Source organism: Myiozetetes cayanensis, unplaced genomic scaffold (assembly GCF_022539395.1).
Source record: "Myiozetetes cayanensis isolate MyiCay16 unplaced genomic scaffold, myiCay2020 scf26, whole genome shotgun sequence".
Taxonomy (NCBI): Eukaryota; Metazoa; Chordata; class Aves; order Passeriformes; family Tyrannidae; genus Myiozetetes; species Myiozetetes cayanensis.
In genome coordinates this window covers 4,191,411-4,205,874 of record NW_026087477.1, presented here as the reverse complement: position 1 = coordinate 4,205,874, position 14,464 = coordinate 4,191,411, and the positions used below count along the sequence as shown (strand labels likewise).

Here is a 14,464-nt window from a genome sequence, read left to right as displayed (position 1 = left end):
GCGCGGGAAGGGGGTGCGGGGTGATCCCCCTCGGCTTGGGTGCGCGTTGCAAGGCAGGGCGGGCACCGGGGGTGGTCTGGGGAGGTCGGAGGGCGCAGCCCCCTCTCTCCCTTGTCACGCCAGAGAGGGGCACACGCGTGTGCAAGGACCCCGAGCCGTGGAGGGTGGGGTGGGTGTGCACGGGGGGGTTTGCAGGGGGGTGCGCGTGTCGGTTTAGGGCAGCAGGGGCTGGGGTGTGCGTGGAATAAAGCCCGAGGGTGCACGAGGGGGGTGGGCAGGGAGAGGGTGAGGAGGGGTCCGTGTGGGGGTTTGCAGAGGATGTGCAAGGAGGGTGAGAAACGAGGGGAGGGGACGTGCAGGGGGTGTGCAAGGCAGGGGGTGCGCTGGGAGGGGGGTGTGCAGGGAGGGCGTGCACAGCAGTGCGTGTGAACACACGCGTGTGTGTGTCTGTGTGTGCAAGAGCGGGGCAGGGGGCCACACGCAGAGTGCGGTGCCCGGCAGGTGCGCGGGGCAGGGGGGCGCACAAAGGCGTGAGGCAGCGGGGGCGGGGGAGCCGTGGTGCAGGGCGGGCGCTGCAGAGGGTGGGCACCGTGCGCGGGGGCTGCGGGGAGCGGGGGGTCCTGGGAGGCGGGGAGAATGCACGGTGCGGGGAGGCGGGGGCACCGCGGGTGGGATACCCGGTGCGCGGGGAGGAAAGCCCGGGGCGGGGGGGATGCCCGGTTTGGGGGAGTTGCCCCGGTGCAAGCCCCGCGCGGCTGCGCAGGCGGCAGGAGGATCCGTGTTCGCCCCCGCAGGTTCTCCCCGCCCCGTTGCCATGGCAGCGCCCCCTCCCCTTCCCGCGGGATGCGCGCGATGCGAGCGCGGCCCCCGCACCGGGGAGGGGGATGGAAAAGCGGGGAATCCCCGCGGGGGAAGGGCAGGGAATCCCTCCCTCTCCGCCGCTCCCCGTCCCCAACCCCTGCAGTGGGACCCGTTTGGCTGAGGGGGCAGGGGACACCGTTAATCCCTTAGGTACCCCGGGGATCCCCCTCCCGCACTGCGGGATTCCCCCACATCCCGCCTTGCCCATGGGAGGGACCCCCCTGTCCCCCTAGGGGGGGAATCCCCATTAATCCCACTCGCAGGGCAGGGTCCCACCCTGCCCCCACACTGAGGATTTCCCCCATTAATCCCTTCAAGGGGGAACCCCCCACCCTTGCACCAGAGGGGTTCCCCCAACCGCCCCCCCCTTACAATGGGGGATCCCTTCCCTTTGCTGGGGGGGACCCCATTAACCCCTTCCCATATCTCCCCCACACAGAGGGCTCCCCAACATCACGGGGGTCCCGTTCCCTGGGTAGCTGATGCGGGGGGGTTTCAGCCTCCGGGAACCCCATGGAGGGTGGGGGCCCACGCCACAGCCCCCCTGTGCTGTCACCGCCAGCACATCCCACCCCGTGCCCCTCCCTGCGCGGGGGACACCCGGCACTGCCGCAGTGCCGAGGGGGAGAGGGGAGGGAGGAGGAGGAGGAGGAGGGGGAGGAGGAAGGGGGCCGGGTGGGCTCTGCTGCACAAAGCCAGGGCTGAGCAGGCGCCTCTGCAGCACAGGGGAGTGGGCGAGGACAGGGAGGGGGCACCGGGAATGGGGGGGGTTGTAGGGATTGGGGGAGGGTTGAGAGGGGACACACACACACACACACTCACGTGGGTTCATTATTCCAGCAGGAATGGGGGGGCTTTCCCCATGTCAGGCGCTGCAGCCCCACCAAGCACAACCTGCTGGAGATGGCGGGGGGGGACCAAAAAGGGGGAACCCCCCTCCGAGAGACCCCCAGTCCAGGCAGGAATCACACGCCCAACTCCCAGCGGGATTTTCTGCAGCGTTTCATGGGAATAAACAGCCCCACCCGTGGCGGGCCAGGAAAAGGAAACCCCCCCTCAACCATCCCCTCCTTATTCCTTCCCCTATTTAAGAGGATTTTGGGGTGTTTTTTAATTTTTAATTGGGTTCAAACACAACAAACTCTCACAGAAAAGGGATAGAGGGGGGGTTCATTCCTCCCTGGCTGGGTCTGGGGGTGCAGGGGGGGCACTGGCCAGCCCAGCCCCTTTAGGGGGGTGCAGAGGGCTGGGGGCAGCCCCAAAACAGCCACAGAGGCTCAGCTTCAAAGGCTCAGCCCGGCTTGGGATGAGTCTGATTCAATCCCGTGGGATGAGCAGCCATGAGTGTGACACCCCCAGGCCCTGGAGCCACCGGGAGGAATTCCTTGGAGAAGGAGTTTCACTCCCAAAGGAGACCAGAAGATGGAAAAAGAGAGGGAAGAGAGGAAAACCCAGCGGCTGCTGGAGGTGAGGGCAGGACTGTGCTGTGGCTCCCGGGCTAAGGCTCTCACACATTCCCAAGGGAGCCCAGGGATCTCACCTGGCATTCCCAAGGGAGCTCACAGATCTCACTCGCATTCCCACGGGAGCTCATCCCATTCCTCCTGCCTGGGCCAGCACAGGGACCCCCAGGGGAGCAGAGGTGGCACGGGGGGTTGGTGTCACCTCCCTTTCCAAAGGCCCACATGGCACCTTCTGGCCTGAGCCCAGGAAGAAGGGATGGGAGAAGCAGCAGCTTCCATTGTCAGGGGCACTGGGAATGTCCCACAGAGTAGCCTGGCACCAGAGCCCTAGCCAGAGGGGGCAGGAACCACGCCGGGCTGGCATCTCTCCCGTTCCTCCTGGAGAGAACGTGGCCATCCCCTCTTCCCCACCCTCCTGCTCCCGCTGGGGCTGAGACCAAGAGCGGAGAGGCAGCTGGAGGAACAGCAATCCCAGTCTGGAATCTCTTCGGGGGCACCCCAAGGATGGCACGGGGAGCAGGGAGCAGGTGCCTTCCACGGGATGGTTCCAAAATCCCTCTGCAGAGCGCGAGGGCGGGCACAGGGACAGTCTGGGAGGGGGTGGCCACCACGGGGGTCCCCACCTGGACCTGCTGGAGGTCTGGAAGCGAGTTAGTAGCTGGTTTTGTCAGGGAACGCCCGGATCTGGGAAGGTGAAGGTGGCGTTAGTCTGTCCAGGGGGGGACACAAGAGCGTCCCTGGGCGGGCGGTGGCCTCGTGCTCCTCTGAAATCCAAGGAGAAAGCGGGGACAGGGAAGGGAAAGCGGAGGAGAGGACGCTCCTCGTGTCTCCCGCTTCCACTGCCAACAGTCCGGGGCCGGGGGCGGGGGAGGCCGGAGGAGCAGCTCGAGTTCTACTTGTGGCTGTTGTAGGCCTTGTGCCTCTGGTTCATGGGGTTCTCCGGGGACCTCATCCACTCCTTCTTGAGGAGCTGCTTGAGCTGGGACAGGCGCATGTTGGGGTTCTCCTGCTTCAGGCGGGGCAGGTGCAGCTCCTCGAAGGCGGTGAAGGCGGCTTTCATGCGGCGCTCGGGGTGCCTGTCCCCGTCGTTGGCCACGCTGCCGGGGCAAAGCGGGACACGTGGGCGCCGGGGACAGCCCCAGCCCGCGGGAAACCGGCCCCTCCCCGCCCCGGGAACTCCCAGGGATGAGGGCTGGGAAAACCACCACGCACCTGAGCACAGCGATGGCGTCCTCGATGGTCCTGGCCTCCACCGAGCCCTCCTCCAGCACCCTCCTGTTGATGTTCTCCTCCAAGGGGACTTCCAGGTGGGTCTTCTCCGCTGCACAGGGAAGGGGAAAAAGGCAGAGCCATCGAATCCAGCCTGGGCATCCCCCCCTAGGGGAGGGTTTTCCCTCTGGAAAACTCGGCCAGAGTCTGGGGCCAGGGCTGCAAGAGCTCTGGCTCTGCAGCTCTGCTCCACCCCGAGGTGCCAGGAGGGTTCTTTTTCCCATATTTGGGTGTTGGGCATGGACACAGCCAAGCAGGGAGCATGGGAATGGCTGCAGGCAGCACAGGAGCAGAATCACGGGGTCATTAAGGTTGGAGAAGACTCTTTAAGATCACCAAGTCCAACCCTCAAACATCACAGCCACATTCACCACTAAACCACGTCCCCAGGTGCCACATCCACGTGTTTTTTGAACACTTCCAGGGATGGTGACTCCACCACTTCCTGGGCAGCCAAAGCTTTACAACCCAGGCCTGCAGCTCCTGCTTTCCAAACACCTCATCCTTCAGTGACAGCAAGTGGAGAAGGAGCAGCCCCCCATCCCATCCCATCCCATCCCATCCCATCCCATCCCATCCCATCCCATCCCATCCCATCCCATCCCATCCCACCCCATCCCACTCGCCAGGGCCTTTCCATGGCATTCCCAAACCTGTATCCGCGTTCTCCTTCTGCTGCTGGTCTTTCCTGATTGTCTCCTCGATCTGGGCCCTGGTGACCTTCCCTGGAGTGACCTGCTTGGGTGACTTCCCTTTGAGCTTGGAGTCCTCCTCCTCCAGCAGGCGCTGCAGCTCCTTCTTGCGCTCCAGCTGCTCCAGCCGCCGCTTCTCCCGCTCCTCCTGCGAGGGAGGAAGGACCAGGTCACCCCTAAACCTTACAGAGGGATCAAATTCTCCCTCCAGCAGCAGGGAATCCCGCTGGAACAGGAGCAGGCGCCTCAGTGCTGTAGCTGGATCACCCTGACCTTCAGCAGGACAGAGACAGCCCGTCCCCATCCCTCTGGAATGACGATTCCCACATCCCTGCCCGCTGATGTCAGCCCTGAGAAACACGACCCTGCTGTGGAGGAGGAGGAGTGCCAGGACAATCAGATTAAGCTTTCCACTTTAATTTTAATCAGTGCTGGGAGGCTTGGGAGCTCAGCAGCTGCTGGTGAGGAGCCTGGATCCGTCGTCACGCCCTTCCCGAGGGCCGGCGCGTGCGGCCGGGCGGATTCCCAGAGGCAGAGCAGCTCCTGTGGGAATCTGAAGTGCTCCAGAAGGGGCTCAAGAGCCACTTTGCCCAGGGAAGAGGGTGACAAGCCCGTGGAACAAGCCCTTAAGGGCTTTCAGTGCTCTGGCTGAGAGCTGTCTCCCTCCCTTTCCAGACCCTGGAAGGTCAGGGGGAAAAAGAAACCAAAACCCAAACAAACAAAAGAGGGAAGGGGAGAGGGAAGGGATACACAGGGATGTGTCTGTGGCCACGGTGCAGGACCATGACGGATCCAGGTGGAATCTCCGGGTTGGCCACCAGCTCCAGGGAGTTTCAGGGAGGCCACAGGGCACTGGGAGGAGCAAGGGACGAGATTCCTTCAGCGGGACACGTCCATTCCCAAGGATCTGGGTGTCAAAACACGAGTCTGCAGCCTTGCAGGGAAGTGCCTGAGCAAGGAATGGCTCACCCAGCTCGCAGAAGAGCTTCCCAGCTGCTGTGGGGAGGAGAGCCAGGTCCCAGGCACAACCAGCTCCTGGTTCCCCTCTCAGGAGAGGGGCCCTGGAAAGGCTGGAGAGCTCCTGGCACGGCAGGGAGGCCAAGGAATGCCAGGAAGATGACGCAGGTGGCAAGTGAGCAGAGCAGAACCGCCCTGGAGCGTGCCCGAGTGCCCAGCAGGACCTCCAGAGCTCACCAGAGCCTGGAAACGGGATCAGACACGGCCCTTCCATCGCCCACAGGCAGGCAGAGCAAGGATGGAAGGAAAGCTGGAGCGGTTTGGGGACAGGAACCAGTTTCCCAGTCAGCAATCCCAGCTCCCAGCACATCCCTCCCCCCCCTCTCCAAATTCCCGTCCTCCCTGCCTGCAGGAGGCTGTTCTGGAAGCACAAACAGGTCACCTTTGGCCAAGCCCTTAAATCCAGCAATAACAACTCCTTGTTCCAGGAGGCAATTAGGGGGCATTACGGGATGGCGCTGGGAACAGCCCACAGGACTCCGGATTCCAGGACACAAATTAGGGATGAACTCACGCAGGGGACACAGTGGGAAGGGCCCAAGGTCATGGGGACGTGGTGCCTCCTGCCACAGCTCCCAACTCCTGGAGCAGCACAAGCCCAGGAACCCCCAAAATCCCAACAGACAGCACGAGGAAAGAGGGATAATTCCAGAGGAAGCAGCTAAATCATCACTAAGAGTTCCTAAAAAAAAAACCCACAAAACCAGGAGGTGGATTTGGGTAACAAGAGCAGGACATTAAAACCCAAATAAATAACCCAAAAAGCACTGATGGAAACAGGGACCCAGGGAAGGGCAAACCAGAGGGAACCTCAGGAGAGAGAGACATTCCTGACGTGGGGAACAGCAAAACCAGGAGGGAAAGAGAAGAGCTTTTTGAGACCCTTATTAATCTGCTGATTCCAGATTTTCCTCCTCTGAAAACCCGAGGCAGGAAAAGGAGGAATGAAAAGGAGCTAAAGGAGCGTTCTGGGCACAGTCCAGAATCCTGATCTTTGCCTGGATTCAGATTTGAACAGTTCCCAGCAGAAGGCTGGCGCTGCCTCCCTCGGGAACTCTGCGATCCAGCGGAGCTGGGGATGGCACAGCGGAGCTCACACCTCACTCCCACGCCGGGCTGCTTTTAGCTCCGGGAGAAGCCGCCGAATCCCGGCTTTTTTCCCCCTGGAATGGAGCCCAGGACGGGGTGTGGGGTATCCCTGGATCCCCCAGCGTTTAGGAGGCGCCTCCCTGGGCGGGCACTGACCTTCCTCTGCTCCTTCCTCATCACGTGTTTGTCCTCGTCCTTCCAGTAGGCATCTTCCAGCTCCTGCTGCCTCCTGGCATCGGCCGCTGCCTTGGCCTCGGCTTTCCTCGCTCGGGCAGCAGCCGACTTGGTGTTTTCCCCCTGGAACTTCTTGGGCATCCCTCAAGGTGCTCTTTGGGGGAGGAAGGCAGGGTCAGGCCCTCGTGCCCTGGCTTTGGGGTTTGCTGGGAAAACGCCTTTTAGGGGATCACTGAGGTTGGGAAAGGCCCCTCAAGGTCACGGAGCCCCCCACTGTGCCCTATGCTCACCCTGTCCCCCAGCACTGAGTGCCACCTCCACCCTTCCTTGGGCACCTCCAGGGCTGGGGGCTCCAAACCTCCCTGGGCAGCCTCTTCCAGTGCCTGAGCACCCTTTCCATGGGGAAATTCCTCCTGATGTCCAACCTGAACATCTCCTGGCCATTCCCTCTCCTCCTGTCCCTTGTTCCCTGGGAGCAGAGCCCGACCCCAACCTGGCTCCCCCCTCCTGTCAGGGGGTTCCAGAGCCCAAAGGTCCCCCCTGAGCCTCCTTTTCTCCAGGCTGAGCCCCCCCAGCTCCCTCAGGAGTTCTCCAGATCTTCCTCCTTATGCTCCAGCCCCGTTCCCTTCTCTGGACACGCTTCAGCCCCTCAATGCCCTTCTTTTCCTGAGGGCTCCAGAACTGGCACCCTGATCTGAGGCCCGCGCATACAGGGCCGAGGAGCCACCCTGGATCCCAAATCCGGGGGGTTTTAATGGCAGGTGTTTAATCTGTCGGACAAAGGCGGGCACAGAAGGGCTGCTCGGGAGGGCTGGCCGCTCCACCCCCAGGGTTCTCCCAGCCTGGATCGAATCCCTCCTCCCGCCGGCTGCATCCTCTGGCCCTTCCCTAAACCCCTTCCCCTGCCCTCTGACCCTTCCCGGGGAGCGGGATCCGGGCCCAGGGTGGGATGGGGATGGTGGGGGGGAATTGGGACACCCGGGCCTGTCCCCCCTCCATCGCCACCCCCAGGCCTCCCCGCCCCGTCCTCCCCCGTTCCCGCCCCGTCCGGTCCGGTCCCCGCCGCCCCCGCCCATCCCCGGTCCCCAACCGGCCCCGAACCGGCCCCGCTCCTACCCGGGCCCCGCCGCCCCGCCCGTCGCGCGCCTTGCGCGTCATCCCCGCGCGCCGGCACCCCCGCGGGGTGGGGGGGGCGGGAGAGGGGCGGGCGCCGCCGCCGCCATGTTTGTTAAGGGCCCCCGGGGCCGCCTCGCTCCGCCCGCGCCGCGGCACCGGGAGAGGCGGGGGAGGGAGCGGAGGGAGAGGAGGGAGCGCCGGGACGGGCTGGCCGCGGGTTTCGCCCGCGGAGCGGCGGGAAGGCCGAGAGATAACGTCTCTCTCTGCCCGGCTCAAAGATGGCGTCGCCCCGAGGGGCGGCTCTGAGGGGGTGTGGGCGGGGCTTGGCAGGGCGTGGTCCCGCTGTCAACCGGGCGGGTGGGGCTTAACAGGGCGTGGCCCTCCCGTCACCCGAGTGGGTGTGGTTTGGGCGGGCGTGGCTCGGTGTCACCTGAGTGTGAGGAACTTCTCAGGTCTGACCCCTTTGTCACCTGGTGGCTTCATCAGGGCAGAGCCCATTGTCACCTAGGTGGGCGGGGCTTAACAGGGTGTGGCCATTGTCACCTGAGTGAGTGGGACTGACCAGGGCAGCTGTTTCCTCTCCCCTCCCTCAGCACCCATCCCTGTGTCCCCCCAGTTTGACCCCTCCCCAATTCCAGCTGCGCCCCCCGAGGGGCTCAGCCGTGTCCCCCCCCAAATCCCCCCAGCCCCCCAAGGACAGGCTCCTCCCAGGATCAGCTCCTCCTTTATTGGGGACCCCGGGACAGGGCTGTGCCCCCATCCTGCTGTCCCCCACAGCCAGGTCACCGTGTCCCCCCGTCCCCCTACACGTGGGTCTCCCGCAGCAGCAGCTCCGTGGTGGTTCCGGGCTCGGGGGGATCCCAGGAGGGACTCCCCTCCCCCTCCAGCCTCTCTGGCAGCGCCTGGGAAGCTCCAGCCTTGTCCAAGGTCTCGTCCCTGGGGGTCCTGTCCCTCGGGGGGACCCCCGAGGGCGTGTTCCTCACGATGTCCCACCACAGCACCCCCGGGGGCCGCTGCCTCTGCCGGGTGGGCCCTGCCGGGAATGGGGGGGTCAGGGAGGGGGTGCAGGGATGGGACCTCCCCACGCCAGGTCACAATACCCCCCGTGGCTCACCTGGTAGGGAGCTGAGCAGGACCCCCACCCCCACCGTGCTGAGGGTCCCCAGCGCCCCGTAGTACAGGTAGGACATGGAGTAGAAGTCCCCCAGGATGGCCGGTCTGTGGGGGGACACGGGGACACCAGTGGTGTGACCTCACAGTGAACGAGGAGGGGGGGGTGTGACACCAGAAGGGACAAAGGAAGCACAGTGACATCGTAAGGAATGAGGGGAAAAGCGTCCAGACATCCCAAGGGAAGCAGTGTGACGTCATGAGGGACAGCAGTGTGACGTCACACGGGACAGGGGAAGCCCTGTGACATCACAACAAGCCACCCAACCTCCCAGACCACCCCCCCGGCCTCCCCCTCTCACCGTGTGGGCTCCTGGGGGTCCCCGGGGGGGCCAAGGGGTGTGGGCAGGGCGGTGCTGTTGGCGCCGGTGCCGTTGGAGGGGGGGCAGAGGGCCCCGGAGCTGGGCAGGACCCCCATGGTGGCTGCGCTGGGGGGGTACAGGGTGGCCCCCACGGCCACCCAGAGGGACAGGGCGAAGCCAGCGGCCAGGCCCCCCAGGACACCCTGCAGCACAGGACAGGGTGGGTCTGCACAGCCTGGGGGAGGCTGGGATGGACCCCAGAGACCCCCCCCAAAATCCCCCTCCAGACTCACAGCCAGGCTGCAGAGCGACAGGACACCCCCCACCCCCCCTCAAAATCCCCAGGCTCACAGCAGGAACATGCCCAGGACCCCAGAGTGCCCCCTCCCCCAAATTCCCACTCCCCCAAATCCCCCTCAGTCACGGTTCTGCTGCAGAGCTGCAGGACCCAGAACACCCCCTGCCCAAAATCCCCTGAGCCCCCCCTACTCACGGCCGTGCTGCAGAAGGGCAGGAACATTCCCAGGACAAAAGCCCCCAGCAGGGCCACTGATCACCCCCATCACCGTGAAGGAGCCCTGAGGGGGCACAGCTCCAGTGGGGGCCTCAGGAGCACTCGGGGGCTCAGGGGAGCAGGGGGTGTTTGGCTTCTGCCCCAGCCCCCCAGCTCGAGGGCTCTCCAGGTGCCAGCAGAGCGTGGCCGAGTCGTGCTCGGCCAGGCAGAGCCAGCATGGGGGGCTGGGGGCTTTGGGGGGTTTGGGGTGGGTTAAGGGTGACTCGGTCCCCACTCGGGGCTGGGCTCGGAAGGGGGGGGTCTCACCTGCAGGACGCCCCCCCCCAGCAGCGAGGACAGAGCTGCCACCGTGATGCACGAGGTGCCGTAGGTGAGAGCTGTGGGGAGAGGGGAGGGTCGGGATGTGGGGTGGGATGGGATGGGATGGGATGGGATGGGATGGGATGGGAAGGGATGGGATGGGAAGGGGTGGCATGTCCCTGTGGGGGGTTAGCAGGTCAGGGCCTGGCACAGCCCGGCACATGCCAGGCTGGAGTAGCAGGGCCCGGCCAGGGGCACTCACAGAGCCCCTTGGAGATGAGCGTGAGCTTCCTGGGGGACAGCGAGGGCAGCCGCGGCTTCACGAAGTCCTCCACAGTGACGGCGGCCATGGCGTTGATGGAGGTGGAGGCCGTGCTGGGGGCGGGGGGCACCGCTCAGCCCCGGCCCCCACGGGGGGGGCAGGGGGTGCATCCCCTCCCCTGGGGGACCCCCGTGCTCACCTGAGGGTCCCGCTGTAGGCGCAGGCCAGGAACAGCCCCGGCACCCCCGGGGTGGTCTCGAAGATGTCCAGGACCAGGTAGGGCATGTACTGTAGGGGGAGGGGGCTGCAGGACCCCGGGGCAGGACCCCAGGGGACCTGAACACCCTCTCCTGCCCCGCTGCCCTCAGGGGGTGCTCAGGGGGGCAGGACCCAAGGGGACCCCAACGCTATCTACGATGCCCTTGACCTCCCACCCCGCTGCCCTGGGGGGTCCTGGAGGGGCTGGTACGTGGGGGACCCCAATGCCCCCTTCAAAACCCTCGTCCTCCCACCCTGCTGCCCTGGGGGGTCCGGGGGGGCCGGTACCTGGTCGGGGGCAGCAATGGTGCCAGCCAGGAGGGGGTCACAGTCCTTGTAGAGGGCAAACATGACGAGGCCACAGGCGACCGCGCTGACGACGATGAAGAACAGCCCCACTTGATTCACCAGCAGCGCCCTGTGAGCACAGGAGGGGGGATGAGGAGGGGGCCCAGCTGGGTGTGGGGGCCGGGCAGGGCTGCAGGGGCTGTGCAGGGTCCGTGCAGGGGCACAGGGGCCGTACAGAGGTGCCAGGGCCATGCAGGGGTACAGGCACTGGTGCCCCTCAGGGGACAAACTCCCAGAGCGGGACCCAGACGATCCCAGCACCCTGGGGACTCACATCTTGGCCTCCCTCTCGGTCCTGCAGGCCACGTAGCGCTGCACCTGGGCCTGGTTGACGCCGTACATGGAGAGCCAGACCAGGGTCCCGCCCAGCAGGAAGGTCCACACCGTGTAGCGGCTCCGCGGGTCCGGGTTGAAGCTGGGCACGGTGGCACCACCGTGAGGGGGGACAGGGTGGGCTGGGCTGGCACCAACACCCCCCCTAGAGCCCCAGGGCAGGGGGAGCGGGGTCTGCACACCACGGGGTGGGGGGACTCACTCTCCGAAGTTCACCCTGGAGCCGTTGGCAGCAATAGCCAGCACCTTGGCAGGACCCCCCACCAGCAGAGCCCCCCGGATGACGATGGCGATGAAGCCCGAGAGCATGACGAAGACCTGGAAGACGTCGGTCCAGATGACAGCCTTCATCCCTCCCTGCGCCAGACAGAGCTGATGGTGACCACCAGGGACCTCCAGCACCCCCAAGACCCCCCCAGGGGCTCCCCCACTCACGATGGTGGTGTAGAAGGTGCAGATGACCCCAGTGGAGAGCAGGGACGCCCAGATGTCCAGCCCGGTCACTGGAGGGGAAGGGACGGTGCTGAGCAGAGCCCCGGGGGTGAAATGTCCCCTGCGGTGGGACCAGGATGGGGTGTCCCCAGCTCAGGGACAGGGACACACCGGGGAGCAGCCCCCACACACACACCTTGGTTGAGGATCAGGGCCGGGGCGTAGATGACAATCCCAGTGTAGAGCATCTGTGGGAAGAGAGGGGGGTCAGCACTGTGTCCCACCGGCACCGTGGGCACCAGCGCAGGTGGCACCGCTCCGGCGGGGACGGGGACAGAGCGTGACAGCGCTGGGAAAACACTGCGGTTTTCACTCAAAACAGGGCACCCGCCGGGAGCCGCGCGCTCGGAGCCAGGGAAAACACGAGCACGGGACCGAGGACGCTCCCCGGGGGCTCAGGGCACGCACCCCCCACGCCACCACCGTCCCCGTCCCAGCCCGGCACCGCCGGCACGCACCGTGGCCACCACGTACTGCAGGGTCCCGCACAGCCGGACGCTCCTGCTGAACCGCCGCTCCAGGTACTGGCACAGGGACAAGGACACCGAGCACGTCGGGGCCGTCCCGGCAGCAGAGGCCGCTCCAGGGCGGGATCCCCGTGTGCCCCCACCCCAGCCCCGTGCCCACCTCGTAGGTGCTGGTGAGCCCCAGGCGGTAGAAGACGGGCAGGAAGAGCTGGGCGGTGAGCAGGGTGTTGATGAGCTGGGCCATGCACATCCAGAGGAATTTGGCGCCGTACCGGAACGCCTCCGCCGGCACTCCCAGCACCTGGATGGCCGACATGAAGCTGGCGGAGAGCGAGAGCCCCACGGGCAGCGCCGACATGCGCCGGCCCCCCGTGAAAAAATCCTCCGAGGTTTTCTGGCCGCCCCTGGCGAGGCCGTGGAAGAGCCCGATGCCCGTGGAGATGAGCAGCATCAGCCCGAAGACTCCGTAGTCCCAGAGGCTGAAGGTGAGACGCTCTGGAGCCCGGAGCTCGGGGCTGCCCGTCGGGGCTGGCATGGCCACAGCAAGGCGGAGATTCCCAAACCAGAGGATGGGGACACGGCACGTGCGGCCGGGCCGGGACACGGTGAGAAAATTCCTCGGAATTATTGACCAGCGCTCCGGGCGCAAAGGAGGAGAAAATTCCTTGGAATTATTGATCAACCCTCCACGCTGCAAGGACGGAGTGCGGATTGGGAAGCAGGGCTGTGCCCCGCCCTGTGCCCTCTGCGCCCGTCCCAGGCGAGGTCTTGTGCCAAGGGCAGAGCTGCACGAGGGACAACCCGAATTTGCCCCGTTACCTCCCGGTCTGGAGCTGAGAGAGGCAGTGCCTGGTCCAGCTGCTCCGGGGAAGCGTCGGCACCCGAAGGACACGGCCGGGAGGGAGGGAAGGAGGGGAGGGAGAGACCCCTCCCCAGCCAGCACAAACAAGGAGGAGCAGAGCCTCCGGCAGAGCCAAATTTATCTCCGGCCGAGGGAGGGGGAAAAACAAACCCAGAGGAAACCTTTACCCAGAAAAAAAGCAGGTTGTTTGCAGGCAGCTGCCTGCAGAGCGGGAAGGACCGGCTGCCGAGGCTGAGGAGCGGAGCGGGGGCTGCCCGGGGGTCCCTGGGGGGCCCTGGTGGGTCTGAGAGGCCGCTGCGATGTGTCCTCGGAGGGGCGGCGCGAGGGGCGGCCGTGCCTCGAGCTGCGGGGACGGCGGGAGGCAGGTTCAGGCCGTCGGGGAGGGACGCTCCGTGGGGAGGACGGAGCCGTCGGGGGCCGCGGCCATAACCCCTTCCCTGCCGTGCCCCGGCACCGCTCGCGGCCCCGGCGGTGCTGCCGTGTCCAGACCCCGGTGAGAGCCGGGCACTGACCCCCAGGAGTGCAGGGACAGCTCTGGCGACGTGGCACCGGGCGTGGGGCTGGCCCGGCTTCCTCATTCCCTGGCACAAACACCGCTTTGTCCCGCCTGGCCCTCCGACAGGTTTGGTGATTTCCACCTCTCTGCCCTTAAGCCCCGGGTCGAGGTTCGATTTGGGGCTGGGGAACAGCCCTGATGTGGGGTCGGAGCTGATGCAGGGGCGCAGTTTCCTCTGGCGTGTCACCGTCGAGGCACGGTCCCCTCCAAGGTGTCACCGTGGGGGCACCGTCCCCTCTGAGGCATCACTGAAAGGCCACCATCCCCTCCAAAGCATCGCCACGAGGGCACTGTCACCTCTGAGGCACCCCCACGAGGTCACTGTGCCCTCCAAAGCATCATCGTGGGGGTATTGTCCTCTCTGACGCGTCACCACGGGGGCACTGTCACCTCCAAGGTGTCACCACGGGGTCACTGTCAGTTCCAAGGGGTCACCAGAGGGGGGTCATCCCCTCCGTGGGACAGAGGAGGGTCCCTGGGCCCTGCCTCCAGCTGCAGTGGCACGGTCCCTGTCACCTGTCCCCTGGGGCTAGGGCTGGGCAGGACCCCTGCCCCACCTCGATGAGCTGGTTGGCGCAGCTCCAGGGGAAAAACACCGAGATTTGGCCCCATCCCGAGGCAGGTATGTGCCACACCACATGGCACCGGGCCCGGCACACGCCCAGCACCGCGGTGACACCCGGGGCACGACCGGGGAGAGGGGGCAGGGCCGTCCCTGGGGCACTGAGGGTCCCAGCAATGGGGTGCAGGGCAAGGGCAGGCAGCAGCCCTGGGAAGGGATGTCCTGGCAGAGCACTGCCCAACCCTGTGGTACCCACAGCGCCAGGACAGGGGTCTCTTGGGTGCCTGGGGGGTGCCCAGGCTCCCTGCCCATCACTGCACGCCGTCCCTGCACCCTGGGGTGTCTGCTCTGGTCCCC

The 14,464-nt window shown here is 65.8% G+C and overlaps 2 protein-coding genes across 4 annotated transcripts; both read right to left on the bottom strand.

Annotated features, from left to right (window-relative positions):
* Window positions 1–1,965: 1,965 nt before the first annotated feature.
* On the bottom strand, window positions 1,966–7,768 carry CCDC124 (coiled-coil domain containing 124). 3 transcript variants are annotated; one of them, XM_050321267.1, is made up of 5 exons: window positions 7,682–7,768; window positions 6,548–6,719; window positions 4,247–4,433; window positions 3,537–3,645; window positions 1,966–3,421 (listed from the first exon to the last, which is right to left on the bottom strand). In XM_050321267.1, exons 2-5 carry the CDS (start codon window positions 6,704–6,706, stop codon window positions 3,217–3,219), a joined length of 660 nt encoding a protein of 219 aa, XP_050177224.1. In that variant the 5' UTR covers window positions 6,707–6,719; window positions 7,682–7,768; the 3' UTR covers window positions 1,966–3,216. The 3 variants fall into 3 exon arrangements, with proteins under 3 accessions (XP_050177224.1, XP_050177226.1, XP_050177225.1); XM_050321269.1 differs by lacking the exon at window positions 7,682–7,768 and adding an exon at window positions 6,856–7,394; XM_050321268.1 differs by lacking the exon at window positions 7,682–7,768 and having other exon boundaries at window positions 6,548–6,823.
* Window positions 7,769–8,484: 716 nt separating this feature from the next.
* Window positions 8,485–13,348, bottom strand: SLC5A5 (solute carrier family 5 member 5). Its single transcript, XM_050321517.1, is given in 15 exon segments — window positions 8,485–8,714; window positions 8,796–8,899; window positions 9,154–9,356; window positions 9,647–9,695; window positions 9,697–9,731; window positions 9,974–10,044; window positions 10,230–10,342; window positions 10,429–10,517; window positions 10,776–10,905; window positions 11,110–11,250; window positions 11,371–11,525; window positions 11,604–11,671; window positions 11,797–11,848; window positions 12,119–12,184; window positions 12,288–13,348. Coding segments are annotated over 15 exon segments (1,881 nt in total). The 5' UTR covers window positions 12,663–13,348.
* Between the last annotated feature and the right edge of the window lie 1,116 nt (window positions 13,349–14,464).

Bases quoted from the DNA above. Each gene is read 5' to 3' on its own strand.
- CCDC124 (XM_050321267.1), bottom strand. From the start codon at position 6,706: ATGCCCAAGAAGTTCCAGGGGGAAAACACCAAGTCGGCTGCTGCCCGA. The intron at 4,434-6,547 runs GTCAGTGCCCGC...CCTCCCTCGCAG, and splicing joins TGAGGAAGGAGCAGAGGAAG to GAGGAGCGGGAGAAGCGGCG. The intron at 3,646-4,246 runs GTTTGGGAATGC...TTCCCTGTGCAG, and splicing joins GAAGGAGAACGCGGATACAG to CGGAGAAGACCCACCTGGAA.